General features: G+C 52.7%; 2 protein-coding genes across 5 annotated transcripts in view; both read right to left on the bottom strand.

The window, feature by feature from the left end:
* LOC310961755 (pleckstrin homology domain-containing family G member 3-like) overlaps window positions 1-6,143 on the bottom strand; it is a 26,004-nt gene extending 19,861 nt beyond the window's left edge. Inside the window, exons 1-2 of the mRNA XM_083933966.1 lie at window positions 5,878-6,143; window positions 5,379-5,436 (exon numbers count right to left, since the gene is read on the bottom strand). Of these exons, the coding sequence (XP_083790092.1) occupies window positions 5,379-5,388 (10 nt within the window). The 5' untranslated portion in view covers window positions 5,389-5,436; window positions 5,878-6,143. The remainder of the gene's footprint in view (window positions 1-5,378; window positions 5,437-5,877) is intronic.
* A 3,482-nt stretch (window positions 6,144-9,625) lies between these two features.
* The window catches only part of LOC310961849 (serine/threonine-protein kinase PAK 6-like), a 14,087-nt gene continuing 8,712 nt past the window's right edge, over window positions 9,626-15,000 (bottom strand). For 3 of the 4 annotated variants that reach the window (XM_083934118.1, XM_083934119.1, XM_083934116.1), the window contains 7 exons: window positions 14,218-14,883; window positions 12,643-13,065; window positions 12,180-12,313; window positions 11,941-12,067; window positions 10,862-10,987; window positions 10,380-10,514; window positions 9,626-10,227 (listed from right to left, as the gene is read on the bottom strand). In XM_083934118.1, the coding sequence (XP_083790244.1) occupies window positions 10,060-10,227; window positions 10,380-10,514; window positions 10,862-10,987; window positions 11,941-12,067; window positions 12,180-12,313; window positions 12,643-13,065; window positions 14,218-14,883 (1,779 nt within the window). In that variant the 3' untranslated portion in view covers window positions 9,626-10,059. The remainder of the gene's footprint in view (window positions 10,228-10,379; window positions 10,515-10,861; window positions 10,988-11,940; window positions 12,068-12,179; window positions 12,314-12,642; window positions 13,066-14,217; window positions 14,884-15,000) is intronic. The other variant, XM_083934117.1, reaches the window with a different exon arrangement.

Below are 15,000 nucleotides of genomic sequence, written 5' to 3'. Positions count from 1 at the left end.
AACAACAGTGTCCTCAGTTCCCAAACACGTCAACAACAGTGTCCTCAGTTCCCAAACACGTCAACAAGTGTCCTCAGTTCCCAAACACGTCAACAAGTGTCCTCAGTTCCCAAACACGTCATCAACAGTGTCCTCAGTTCCCACACACGTCAACAACAGTGTCCTCAGTTCCCAAACACGTCAACAAGTGTCCTCAGTTCCCAAACACGTCAACAACAGTGTCCTCAGTTCCCAAACACGTCAACAAGTGTCCTCAGTTCCCAAACACGTCATCAACAGTGTCCTCAGTTCCCAAACACGTCAACAACAGTGTCCTCGGTTCCCAAACACGTCAACAACAGTGTCCTCAGTTCCCAAACACGTCAACAACAGTGTCCTCAGTTCCCAAACACGTCAACAACAGTGTCCTCAGTTCCCAAACACGTCAACAACAGTGTCCTCAGTTCCCAAACACGTCAACAACAGTGTCCTCAGTTCCCAAACACGTCAACAACAGTGTCCTCAGTTCCCAAACACGTCAACAAGTGTCCTCAGTTCCCAAACACGTCAACAAGTGTCCTCAGTTCCCAAACACGTCATCAACAGTGTCCTCAGTTCCCACACACGTCAACAACAGTGTCCTCAGTTCCCAAACACGTCAACAACAGTGTCCTCAGTTCCCAAACACGTCAACAACAGTGTCCTCAGTTCCCAAACACGTCAACAACAGTGTCCTCAGTTCCCAAACACGTCAACAACAGTGTCCTCAGTTCCCAAACACGTCATCAACAGTGTCCTCAGTTCCCAAACACGTCAACAACAGTGTCCTCAGTTCCCAAACACGTCAACAACAGTGTCCTCAGTTCCCAAACACGTCAACAACAGTGTCCTCAGTTCCCAAACACGTCAACAAGTGTCCTCAGTTCCCAAACACGTCAACAACAGTGTCCTCAGTTCCCAAACACGTCAACAACAGTGTCCTCAGTTCCCAAACACGTCAACAACAGTGTCCTCAGTTCCCAAACACGTCAACAAGTGTCCTCAGTTCCCAAACACGTCAACAAGTGTCCTCAGTTCCCAAACACGTCAACAAGTGTCCTCAGTTCCCAAACACGTCAACAACAGTGTCCTCAGTTCCCAAACACGTCAACAACAGTGTCCTCAGTTCCCAAACACGTCAACAAGTGTCCTCAGTTCCCAAACACGTCAACAAGTGTCCTCAGTTCCCAAACACGTCATCAACAGTGTCCTCAGTTCCCACACACGTCAACAACAGTGTCCTCAGTTCCCAAACACGTCAACAACAGTGTCCTCAGTTCCCAAACACGTCAACAAGTGTCCTCAGTTCCCAAACACGTCATCAACAGTGTCCTCAGTTCCCAAACACGTCAACAACAGTGTCCTCGGTTCCCAAACACGTCAACAACAGTGTCCTCAGTTCCCAAACACGTCAACAACAGTGTCCTCAGTTCCCAAACACGTCAACAACAGTGTCCTCAGTTCCCAAACACGTCAACAAGTGTCCTCAGTTCCCAAACACGTCAACAAGTGTCCTCAGTTCCCAAACACGTCAACAAGTGTCCTCAGTTCCCAAACACGTCAACAACAGTGTCCTCAGTTCCCAAACACGTCAACAACAGTGTCCTCAGTTCCCAAACACGTCAACAAGTGTCCTCAGTTCCCAAACACGTCAACAAGTGTCCTCAGTTCCCAAACACGTCATCAACAGTGTCCTCAGTTCCCACACACGTCAACAACAGTGTCCTCAGTTCCCAAACACGTCAACAAGTGTCCTCAGTTCCCAAACACGTCAACAACAGTGTCCTCAGTTCCCAAACACGTCAACAAGTGTCCTCAGTTCCCAAACACGTCATCAACAGTGTCCTCAGTTCCCAAACACGTCAACAACAGTGTCCTCGGTTCCCAAACACGTCAACAACAGTGTCCTCAGTTCCCAAACACGTCAACAACAGTGTCCTCAGTTCCCAAACACGTCAACAACAGTGTCCTCAGTTCCCAAACACGTCAACAACAGTGTCCTCAGTTCCCAAACACGTCAACAACAGTGTCCTCAGTTCCCAAACACGTCAACAACAGTGTCCTCAGTTCCCAAACACGTCAACAAGTGTCCTCAGTTCCCAAACACGTCAACAAGTGTCCTCAGTTCCCAAACACGTCATCAACAGTGTCCTCAGTTCCCACACACGTCAACAACAGTGTCCTCAGTTCCCAAACACGTCAACAACAGTGTCCTCAGTTCCCAAACACGTCAACAACAGTGTCCTCAGTTCCCAAACACGTCAACAACAGTGTCCTCAGTTCCCAAACACGTCAACAACAGTGTCCTCAGTTCCCAAACACGTCATCAACAGTGTCCTCAGTTCCCAAACACGTCAACAACAGTGTCCTCAGTTCCCAAACACGTCAACAACAGTGTCCTCAGTTCCCAAACACGTCAACAACAGTGTCCTCAGTTCCCACACGTCAACAACAGTGTCCTCAGTTCCCAAACACGTCAACAACAGTGTCCTCAGTTCCCAAACACGTCAACAAGTGTCCTCAGTTCCCAAACACGTCAACAAGTGTCCTCAGTTCCCAAACACGTCAACAAGTGTCCTCAGTTCCCAAACACGTCAACAACAGTGTCCTCAGTTCCCAAACACGTCAACAACAGTGTCCTCAGTTCCCAAACACGTCAACAAGTGTCCTCAGTTCCCAAACACGTCAACAAGTGTCCTCAGTTCCCAAACACGTCATCAACAGTGTCCTCAGTTCCCACACACGTCAACAACAGTGTCCTCAGTTCCCAAACACGTCAACAACAGTGTCCTCAGTTCCCAAACACGTCAACAAGTGTCCTCAGTTCCCAAACACGTCATCAACAGTGTCCTCAGTTCCCAAACACGTCAACAACAGTGTCCTCGGTTCCCAAACACGTCAACAACAGTGTCCTCAGTTCCCAAACACGTCAACAACAGTGTCCTCAGTTCCCAAACACGTCAACAACAGTGTCCTCAGTTCCCAAACACGTCAACAAGTGTCCTCAGTTCCCAAACACGTCAACAAGTGTCCTCAGTTCCCAAACACGTCAACAAGTGTCCTCAGTTCCCAAACACGTCAACAACAGTGTCCTCAGTTCCCAAACACGTCAACAACAGTGTCCTCAGTTCCCAAACACGTCAACAAGTGTCCTCAGTTCCCAAACACGTCAACAAGTGTCCTCAGTTCCCAAACACGTCATCAACAGTGTCCTCAGTTCCCACACACGTCAACAACAGTGTCCTCAGTTCCCAAACACGTCAACAACAGTGTCCTCAGTTCCCAAACACGTCAACAAGTGTCCTCAGTTCCCAAACACGTCATCAACAGTGTCCTCAGTTCCCAAACACGTCAACAACAGTGTCCTCGGTTCCCAAACACGTCAACAACAGTGTCCTCAGTTCCCAAACACGTCAACAACAGTGTCCTCAGTTCCCAAACACGTCAACAACAGTGTCCTCAGTTCCCAAACACGTCAACAACAGTGTCCTCAGTTCCCAAACACGTCAACAACAGTGTCCTCAGTTCCCAAACACGTCAACAACAGTGTCCTCAGTTCCCAAACACGTCAACAAGTGTCCTCAGTTCCCAAACACGTCAACAAGTGTCCTCAGTTCCCAAACACGTCATCAACAGTGTCCTCAGTTCCCACACACGTCAACAACAGTGTCCTCAGTTCCCAAACACGTCAACAACAGTGTCCTCAGTTCCCAAACACGTCAACAACAGTGTCCTCAGTTCCCAAACACGTCAACAACAGTGTCCTCAGTTCCCAAACACGTCAACAACAGTGTCCTCAGTTCCCAAACACGTCATCAACAGTGTCCTCAGTTCCCAAACACGTCAACAACAGTGTCCTCAGTTCCCAAACACGTCAACAACAGTGTCCTCAGTTCCCAAACACGTCAACAACAGTGTCCTCAGTTCCCACACGTCAACAACAGTGTCTTCAGTTCCCACACGTCAACAACCGTGTCCTCAGTTCCCAAACACGTCAACAACAGTGTCCTCAGTTCCCAAACCATGTCAACAACAGTGTCCTCAGTTCCCAAACACGTCAACAACAGTGTCCTCAGTTCCCAAACACGTCAACAACAGTGTCCTCAGTTCCCAAACACGTCAACAACAGTGTCCTCAGTTCCCAAACACGTCAACAACAGTGTCCTCAGTTCCCAAACACGTCAACAACAGTGTCCTCAGTTCCCAAACACGTCAACAACAGTGTCCTCAGTTCCCAAACACGTCATCAACAGTGTCCTCAGTTCCCACACACGTCAACAACAGTGTCCTCAGTTCCCAAACACGTCAACAACAGTGTCCTCAGTTCCCAAACACGTCAACAACAGTGTCCTCAGTTCCCAAACACGTCAACAACAGTGTCCTCAGTTCCCAAACACGTCATCAACAGTGTCCTCAGTTCCCAAACACGTCAACGACAGTGTCCTCAGTTCCCAAACACGTCAACAACAGTGTCCTCAGTTCCCAAACACGTCAACGACAGTGTCCTCAGTTCCCAAACACGTCAACGACAGTGTCCTCAGTTCCCAAACACGTCATCAACAGTGTCCTCAGTTCCCAAACACGTCAACAACAGTGTCCTCAGTTCCCAAACACGTCAACAACAGTGTCCTCAGTTCCCAAACACGTCATCAACAGTGTCCTCAGTTCCCAAACACGTCAACAAGTGTCCTCAGTTCCCAAACACCTCAACAGTGTCCTCAGTTCCCAAACACCTCAACAGTGTCCTCAGTTCCCAAACACGTCAACAACAGTGTCCTCAGTTCCCAAACACGTCAACAACAGTGTCCTCGGGTGTAGTGGCGCTGTAAGTTCCCAGCCTACCTCGAACACAGCGTGGCGTCCTCTGATCGTCCGTGTCCTCGTCCCTCTGCTGCTCTGACACACACCAGGGGGCGGGGCCTAATCCAATTAGCCTCAGCCCTGATTAGCAGAGGAAAGCCGCCTCTGACGTCACACGCCCCCTCTGACAGACCACGCCCCCTCCGAGGGGACACGCCCCCTCTGGCGACACACTTTGTCCCCTCTAAGAGGACACGCCCCCTCTAACAGACCACGCCCCCTCTAACAGACCACGCCCCCTCTAACAGACCACTGGCAGGATGTTTAACTTTCCTTTTATTGATTTATTTGTTTTTTTTTGTTTTTTTTCATCATCAGAGCAAATACGGACGCTGCGTCTGCTCCTCCTTCAGTCAACACACACACACACACACACACACAGACACACACACACACACACACACACACGCACACACGCACACACACACACACACACACACAGAGACACACACACACACACACACACATAGAATGACGTCATGACGGAGAACAGCACTGACCTTCATCCATGATGACGTCAGCATCAGCTGTGAGGAAGATGAGGGCAAAACAAAAAACCTGCAGAAGAAGAAGAACAGGAAGTTTCCATCATCATCATAACACACACACACACACACACACACACACACACACACACACACAGGCACAATCACACACACACACACACACACACACACACACACACAGGCACAATCACACACACACACACACAGGCACAATCACACACACACACACACAGACAGAGACACACACACACACACACACACACACACAGACAGAGACACACACAGACACACACACAGACACACACACACACACAGACACACACACACACACACACACACACACACACACACACACACAGAGACACACACACACACAGACAGACACAGACAGAGACACACACACACACGCACACACAGAGACACACACACACAGGCACAATCACACACACGCACACACAGACACACAGACACACACACACACACACACAGAGACCTCGGTGTGAAACAGATGAATCAGTTTCTTCCGCTTGTCCTCGGTCTCGCGGTCACTCCGGCTCCGGACGTTTCGCTCTTTGACGGGATCGAACCTGTGACCGAACCTGAGCGCGCTGCTCCGGGTGCGGCGGACAGGGCGCGTGTCCGCGGCGGAGCCACCGTTCAGGTGTGAGCGCGTGCCTCTGATGAAAACACTGAAGTTTGTTTAAAGCGGAAGTTTCTGCTTCACACGCGCGCGACACCGGGAAATGTGCAGCTTCAGTGACGGAGCACCGGAAACACCGCAGGACTCAGGGAGGAAGAGTCTGATCAACGTTAAAGAAAGTTACACACACACACACACACACACAGAGAGAGACACACACACACACACACACACACAGACACACACACACACACACACACACTTTAAAGTTAAACTCACCTCCGGAAACTTCTCCTAAAACCACTGCAGGTCCGTCTGCGGCACTCTGCGCATGCGCCCCAGGAAGCATGACGATAGTAACCAGCAGAGGGCTCCAAACACACCTGAGCCTAAAGTGTGCTTAAGTGTCCTCTAGGAGCATAAACGTGTGTTAAAGTGTCCTCTAGGAGCATAAACGTGTGTTAAAGTGTCCTCTAGGAGCATAAACGTGTGTTAAAGTGTCCTCTAGGAGCATAAACGTGTGTTAAAGTGTCCTCTAGGAGCATAAACGTGTGCTAAAGTGTCCTCTAGGAGCATAAACGTGTGTTAAAGTCTCCTCTAGGAGCATAAACGTGTGTTAAAGTGTCCTCTAGGAGCTTAAACGTGTGCTAAAGTGTCCTCTAGGAGCATAAACGTGTTAAAGTGTCCTCTAGGAGCATAAACGTGTGTTAAAGTGTCCTCTAGGAGCATAAACGTGTGCTAAAGTGTCCTCTAGGAGCATAAACGTGTGCTAAAGTGTCCTCTAGGAGCATAAACGTGTGCTAAAGTGTCCTCTAGTAGCATAAATGTGTGTTAAAGTGTCCTCTAGGAGCATGAACGTGTGTTAAAGTGTCCTCTAGGAGCATAAACGTGTGTTAAAGTGTCCTCTAGGAGCATAAACGTGTGTTAAAGTGTCCTCTAGGAGCATAAACGTGTGCTAAAGTGTCCTCTAGGAGCATAAACGTGTGTTAAAGTCTCCTCTAGGAGCATAAACGTGTGTTAAAGTGTCCTCTAGGAGCTTAAACGTGTGCTAAAGTGTCCTCTAGGAGCATAAACGTGTTAAAGTGTCCTCTAGGAGCATAAACGTGTGTTAAAGTGTCCTCTAGGAGCATAAACGTGTGCTAAAGTGTCCTCTAGGAGCATAAACGTGTGCTAAAGTGTCCTCTAGGAGCATAAACGTGTGCTAAAGTGTCCTCTAGGAGCATAAACGTGTGTTAAAGTGTCCTCTAGGAGCATGAACGTGTGTTAAAGTGTCCTCTAGGAGCATAAACGTGTGTTCAAGTGTCCTCTAGGAGCATAAACGTGTGCTAAAGTGTCCTCTAGGAGCATAAACGTGTGTTAAAGTGTCCTCTAGGAGCATAAACGTGTGTTAAAGTGTCCTCTAGGAGCATAAACCTGTGTTAAAGTGTCCTCTAGGAGCATAAACGTGTGCTAAAGTGTCCTCTAGGAGCATGAACGTGTGTTAAAGTGTCCTCTAGGAGCATAAACGTGTGTTCAAGTGTCCTCTAGGAGCATAAACGTGTGCTAAAGTGTCCTCTAGGAGCATAAACGTGTGTTAAAGTGTCCTCTAGGAGCATAAACGTGTGCTAAAGTGTCCTCTAGGAGCATAAACGTGTGTTAAAGTGTCCTCTAGGAGCATAAACGTGTGTTAAAGTGTCCTCTAGGAGCATAAACGTGTGCTAAAGTATCCTCTAGGAGCATAAACGTGTGTTAAAGTGTCCTCTAGGAGCATAAACGTGTGTTAAAGTGTCCTCTAGGAGCGTAAACGTGTGTTAAAGTGTCCTCTAGGAGCATAAACGTGTGCTAAAGTATCCTCTAGGAGCATAAACGTGTGTCAAAGTGTCCTCTAGGAGTCTAAACGTGTGTTAAAGTGTCCTCTAGGAGCATAAATGTGCGTTAAAGTGTCCTCTAGGAGCATAAACGTGTGTTAAAGTGTCCTCTAGGAGCATAAACGTGTGCTAAAGTGTCCTCTAGGAGCATAAACGTGTGCTAAAGTGTCCTCTAGGAGCATAAACGTGTGTTAAAGTGTCCTCTAGGAGCATAAACGTGTGTTAAAGTGTCCTCTAGGAGCATAAACCTGTGCTAAAGTGTCCTCTAGGAGCATAAACGTGTGCTAAAGTGTCCTCTAGGAGCATAAACGTGTGTTAAAGTGTCCTCTAGGAGCATAAACGTGTGTTAAAGTGTCCTCTAGGAGCATAAACGTGTGTTAAAGTGTCCTCTAGGAACATAAACGTGTGTTAAAGTGTCCTCTAGGAGCATAAACGTGTGCTAAAGTGTCCTCTAGGAGCATAAACGTGTGTTAAAGTGTCCTCTAGGAGCATAAACGTGTGTTAAAGTGTCCTCTAGGAGCATAAACGTGTGTTAAAGTGTCCTCTAGGAGCATAAACGTGTGTTAAAGTGTCCTCTAGGAGCATAAACGTGTGCTAAAGTGTCCTCTAGGAGCATAAACGTGTGTTAAAGTGTCCTCTAGGAGCATAAACGTGTGTTAAAGTGTCCTCTAGGAGCATAAACGTGTGTTAAAGTGTCCTCTAGGAGCATAAACGTGTGCTAAAGTGTCCTCTAGTAGCATCAACGTGTGCTAAAGTGTCCTCTAGGAGCATAAACGTGTGTTAAAGTGTCCTCTAGGAGCATAAACGTGTGTTAAAGTGTCCTCTAGGAGCATAAACGTGTGCTAAAGTGTCCTCTAGGAGCATAAACGTGTGTTAAATAAATAAAAACATTCGAAACAGCTTCAGTTTTATTGACTCGTGTTTTTTAAAATATTAAAAACATAAAAACATAAAAACATAAAATTCACAGGTGAAATAAAAACTGTTGAAATGTTTCTGTGAACAGGAAGTAACCACAACACTTTCAAAATAAAGGTCACGGCCTCAGCAACCAATGAGGAGCTGAGCTCACGGCCCGGACGCTCTCAGGTGAGTCTCAGGTGTCTCAGGTGTGTCTCAGGTGAGTCTCAGGTGTGTCTCAGGTGTGTCTCAGGTGAGTCTCATGTTTCTCAGGTGAGTCTCAGGTGAGTCTCAGGTGAGTCTCAGGTGTCTCAGGTGTGTCTCAGGTGTGTCTCAGGTGAGTCTCAGGTGAGTCTCAGGTGTCTCAGGTGTGTCTCAGGTGAGTCTCAGGTGAGTCTCAGGGGTGTCTCAGGTGAGTCTCATGTTTCTCAGGTGAGTCTCAGATGTGTCTCAGGTGAGTCTCAGGTGAGTCTCAGGTGAGTCTCAGATGTGTCTCAGGTGAGTCTCAGGTGAGTCTCATGTGTCTCAGGTGTGTCTCAGGTGAGTCTCAGGTGTGTCTCAGGTGAGTCTCAGGTGAGTCTCAGGTGTCTCAGGTGAGTCTCAGGTGTGTCTCAGGTGAGTCTCAGATGTGTCTCAGGTGAGTCTCAGATGTGTCTCAGGTGAGTCTCAGGTAAGTCTCAAGTGTCTCAGGTGTGTCTCAGGTGTGTCTCAGGTGAGTCTCAGGTGTCTCAGGTGAGTCTCATGTGTCTCAGGTGTGTCTCAGGTGAGTCTCAGGTGTCTCAGGTGTGTCTCAGGTGTGTCTCAGGTGTCTCAGGTGTGTCTCAGGTGTGTGTCTCAGGTGTGTCTCAGGTGAGTCTCAGGGGTGTCTCAGGTGAGTCTCAGGTGAGTCTCAGGTGAGTCTCAGGTGTCTCAGGTGAGTCTCAGGTGTGTCTCAGGTGAGTCTCAGGTGTGTCTCAGGTGAGTCTCAGGTGAGTCTCAGGTGTCTCAGGTGAGTCTCAGGTGTGTCTCAGGTGAGTCTCAGATGTGTCTCAGGTGAGTCTCAGGTAAGTCTCAAGTGTCTCAGGTGAGTCTCAGGTGTCTCAGGTGAGTCTCATGTGTCTCAGGTGTGTCTCAGGTGAGTCTCAGGTGAGTCTCAGGTGTGTTCAGGTGAGTCTCATGTGTCTCAGGTGTGTCTCAGGTGAGTCTCAGGTGAGTCTCAGGTGTCTCAGGTGAGTCTCAGGTGTCTCAGGTGTGTCACAGGTGTGTCTCAGGTGAGTCTCAGGTGAGTCTCAGGTGAGTCTCAGGTGTGTCAGCAGAGCGACATGCGTTTGCGGTGCTGCTCCACCAGGGGCACCAGGCAGCGCGGGGAGCCGGCCTGCAGCAGGAACGGGTGCTCCAGCAGGTCGACGGCGGCGGAGCGCTGCTGCGTGTCCCGCGTCAGCATGCGTCCCAGGAAGTCCTTCAACACGGGCGACACCTGAGACACAGAGTGATGTCATCAGAGCGCCTCAAACACCTGTTACCTGGTGACGAGGTTCAGAACCAGGTCCCCACAGAGCATGCTCCGCTCCAGGGTCCCCACTCTGTCATAAAGATGAGTGTGTGTGTGTGTGTGTGTGTGTGAAGTACCCTGTGGACGTTCTTCACGCTCGGCGCCGCGTCGTCTCTCAGCTTCTTCATGGCGGCGATGGGCGTGTCGCTGAAGTACGGCGGCTCTCCGTCCACCATCTCCACCACCATGATGCCCAGAGACCACATGTCCACCTGCAGGAAACAGGAAGCTGTCAGAGCTCCTGCAGCGGCGCCGGCCCTTTAAATGTGCTCTCAGACCCTTTACGACCCACCCAGACCTGGTTCTGGTTCAACAACAACAACAACAACAACAACAACAACAACAACAACAACAACAACATCACACTTTGCTGCTCGTCTTGAAAACGACGGATGCAGATTTAGTTTGAGTTGAACGTGATCAACCGACCAACAGCCCTGGACCTGTTCACGACCGGGCCCCGGCCCTGGACCTGTTCAGGACCGGGCCCCGGCCCTGGACCTGTTCAGGACCGGGCCCCGGCCCTGAAGGGGGCACGGGGGCGTGTTGTGGGCGGTACCTCGGTCCCGTACGGCGTCTTTGAGATGACTTCAGGCGCCATCCAGTACGGCGTCCCCACCAGAGACTTCCTCCTCGGGACGTCTTTACTGATCTGAGCACAGAAGCCGAAGTCTGACAGTTTGATCTGAGGAGGAGGAGGAAGAGGAGGAGGAAGAGGAGGATGAGGAAGAGGAGGAGGAGGAGGAGAAGGAGGAGGAGGAAGAGGAGGAGGAGGAGGAAGAGGAGGAGGAGGAGAGGAGGAAGAGGAGGAGGAGGAGGAGGAGGAAGAGGAGGAGGAGGAAGAGGAGGAGGAGGAGGAGGAGGAAGAGGAGGAGGAGGAGGAGAAGGAGGAGGAGGAAGAGGAGGAAGAGGAGGAGGAGGAGGAGAAGGAGGAGGAGGAAGAGGAGGAGGAGGAAGAGGAGGAGGAGGAGGAGGAGGAAGAGGAGGAGGAGGAGGAGAAGGAGGAGGAGGAAGAGGAGGAAGAGGAGGAGGAGGAGGAGAAGGAGGAGGAGGAAGAGGAGGAGGAGGAGGAGGAGGAAGAGGAGGAGGAGGAAGAGGAGGAGGAGGAGGAGGAGGAAGAGGAGGAGGAGGAGGAGGAGGAGGAGGAGGAGGAAGAGGAGGAGGAGGAGGAGGAGGAGGAGAAGGAGGAGGAGGAAGAGGAGGAGGAGGAGGAGGAGGAAGAGGAGGAGGAGGAAGAGGAGGAGGAGGAGGAGGAGGAAGAGGAGGAGGAGGAGGAGGAGGAGGAGGAGGAGGAAGAGGAGGAGGAGGAGAAGAAGAAGAAGAAGAAGAAGAAGAAGAAGAAGAAGAAGAAGAAGAAGAAGAAGAAGAAGAAGAAGAAGAAGAAGAAGAAGAAGAAGAAGAAGAAGAAGAAGAATCAGGAACATTAAATCCACCGGACCGATTATTCATTTACCCGTCGTCGTGTAGAATACTTTACGGTAAAGGGTATTTATGTGTGGCGTGCGTGTGGCGTGTGGCGTGCGTGTGGCGTGTGCCGTGTGGCGTGTGGTGTCTGTGTGTGGCCTGTGGCGTGTGTGTGGCGTGTGCCGTGCGTGTGGCGTGCGTGTGGCGTGTGGCGTGTGGCGTGCGTGGGGTTACCCGCCCGTCCAGCGTCAGCAGGATGGAGTCGCTCTTGACGTCCCGGTGGATGACGCCCTGACCGTGGAGGTAACTGAGCGCCTGCAGGACGCCCTCGCACACCGTGGCCGTCTGCTCCTCGCTCAGCCTGAAACACACCAGGACCAGCGTTCACTCCAGAACCAGAACCAGAACCAGGACCAGGACCAGGACCAGGACCCGGACCAGGACCCTCAGAGTCCAGAACCAGCGGGGCTCACCTGGTTTCACTGACGATGTGCGTGAGGGCGCCGCCCTGCAGGTACTCCATGACCACCCACAGCTCCTCCTCCACCAGAGCGCTGCGGTGCATCGCCACCACGTTGGGGTGCCGGTAGTCCCTCATGATCGCCACCTGAGGGACACGGGACACAGGAGGTGCTGAGGTCCGGCGGCAGGTTCACAGGTCAAGACCAGAACCGCCTGCGTCTGACTCTGACCAGCGCCGGCCTCTGACCCTGACCAGCACCGGCCTCTGACCAGCACTGGCCTCTGACCCTGACCAGCACCGGCCTCTGACCAGCACCGGCCTCTGACCCTGACCAGCACCGGCCTCTGACCAGCACCGGCCTCTGACCAGCACCGGCCTCTGACCCTGACAGGCGCTGGCCTCTGACCCTGACGTGGTGTTTAAATATTAATGTGATAATAATAATAATTGGTGTGTTCGTGGCGTTGCTGCACCTCGTTGAAGAGCAGTTCGCGGCGTTGTTGCTTCCTGAGGTCCATCATCTTCACAGCCACCTGGCGCCCGCTGTGTCTCTCCCTGGCGATGCACACGACGCCCGTGGACCCCTCCCCGATCTTCACAAAGTTCTCCAGAGTGGTTCTCGGGTCGCCCGGGTCCACCACCGTCTGCAGCGCCGCCTTGAACTGCTCGTGGGTCACCTTCGCACCGTCGGGCGGCGTCTGCCGGCAGGGCGAGGGCGGGGGGCGGGGCGGCGCCGGGCCCATGTTGAAGCTGCAGGAGGAGCGGAGCGAGCGCTGAGGGCGACCCGTGATGATCGGGCTGCTGGTGCTGTTGGGAGGGGGCAGCAGGAGGGGGGAGGGGGGCAGCAGGAGGGGGGAGGGGGGCGAGGTCAGCTGGGGGGAGGGGGGCGAGGTCAGCTGGGGGAGACAAAGGTGATAAAGCTTCACACACTTCTATGACACATATATAAATAAATAACAACGTTAAATGATATCAAAGTAAATAAAATAATATAAAAGAAAAACAACATGCAAAACTGAGGAAGAGAGACCCGGAGCAGCTCAGGGGGGGGGGGGGGGCCCTGCTGCACGGGGGGCAGTGAGGGTGAGGGGCCTGGAGGGTCCAGACCCGGGCAGCAGAGGCTCTGGGGACGTGGAGCGTCTCCTCTCTGTGGGGGAAGGAGCCGGAGCTTGTGAGGGAGGTGGAGCTCCCAGTTAGATCTGGGGGGGCTCACCTCCACACACAGTCTGGATCTGGACCCGTGCTCCTGGATAGGGGCTGGACCCTGGTCTTCTCTGGAGGGGCCCAGGGTGTGAGGGGCCGGGCGGGTGTGGGGAGACTCTCAAACCCCCGGCTGAGCGCCGCGGTGTTGGAGTTGACCCCGGTGGACCAGAGGGTGGCCTCCTTACGCCTGCGGGTGGTGGGGGGGGGGCTCTGACTGTTGTTGGTGCAGATGCAGCGAACAGCAGTTCAGAGTCTGGGGCCTTCTTGGAGACCCTGAATGGAGTCCTGCATGGGGCCCCAGTAGTGCGGGTGAACTGGGACCGTCTGGAGGAGGCCCCTGTCCCAGAGACCTTCACCTCACACCTCCGGAGGAGCTTTTCTGGCGTCCCTGTGGAGGTCGGGGGCATCGAACCGGAGCGGGCGATGTTCAAAGCTTCCACTGCTGAAGCTGCAGCGGTGAGCTGTGGCCTCAAGGTCTCAGGTGCCTCAAGGGGCGGGGACCCTGGAGCACCGTGGTGGACCCCGGGGGTCAGGGGTCCCCCTGAAGAAGGAGGCCTTCAGGATCTGGTCTCCCAGAAGAGTTCCTGCTCCTGAGACCTGATCCAGGATCAGAGGCTGGAGCTGCTGCCCCTGAGACCTGATCCAGGATCAGAGGCTGGAGCTGCTGCCCCTGAGACCTGATCCAGGATCAGAGGCTGGAGCTGCTGCCCCTGAGACCTGATCCAGGATCAGAGGCTGGAGCTGCTGCCCCTGAGACCTGATCCAGGATCAGAGGCTGAAGTCCAACAAAATAAAAACACACACACATGTTGATGCTAAGCTAACAGCTGAGAGGTGCGTCTGACCTTGAGGTCGTAGGAGGAGTGAGGCCTTCTGGGAGTTCCTCTGGAGGAGGTCAGCAGGTCAGGCAGCTGATTGGCTGCTGGCTTCAGTCTCAGGTGAGTTCTGCCGTCGGTCTCTGCAGTCCTGTGTCTTAGCCCCGCCCCCTGGATGCGGGCATACTGTTCACCTGTGCAGCCCTTCACACCTGTGGGGCCCTTCACACCTGTGCAGCCCTTCACACCTGTGCAGCCCTTCACACCTGTGCAGCCCTTCACACCTGTGGGGCCCTTCACACCTGTGGGGCCCTTCACACCTGTGGGGCCCTTCACACCTGTCCTCAGAGGCGACACAGGTGTGGGGGGCGTGGCCTCGGACAGAGTCCCCACCTCGCAGGTGGACTTGGCTCGCTGCAGCGCCCCGTTCAGCTTCTCTCCGCGCACCTGTCGGATCCGGTCCTGCCAGTAGGTGGCGCTCCCGCCCGCCGTCTTCTCGCCGTGGTGGATCTGCTCGTACTGGTACGACTCGTCCTCCGGCAGGTCGCCCAGTCCGCCCAGCGAGCGGGCGCGTCGCCGTGCCGACGGGCTGCTGCGGCGCAGGGAGTTGGAGCTGGTGACGGACAGACGGCTCAGCTCAGACAGGACGTGGGAGATGTAGTCGCCGTGTCCCACGAAGCTGCCGCGCACGATCGTCTGCAGAGACACAGAGACAAAGAGACAAAGAGACACAGAGACACGAGACACGGAGACACAAGGAGACAAAGAGACACAGAGACACAGAGACACAGAGACACGGAGACACAGAGACAC

The sequence above is a fragment of the Echiichthys vipera genome (assembly GCF_963691815.1).
Source record: "Echiichthys vipera genome assembly, chromosome: 19".
Lineage (NCBI taxonomy): Eukaryota > Metazoa > Chordata > Actinopteri > Perciformes > Trachinidae > Echiichthys > Echiichthys vipera.
The sequence above is the reverse complement of the archived record's forward strand: the minus strand, read 5'-3'. Positions and strand labels throughout refer to the sequence as shown.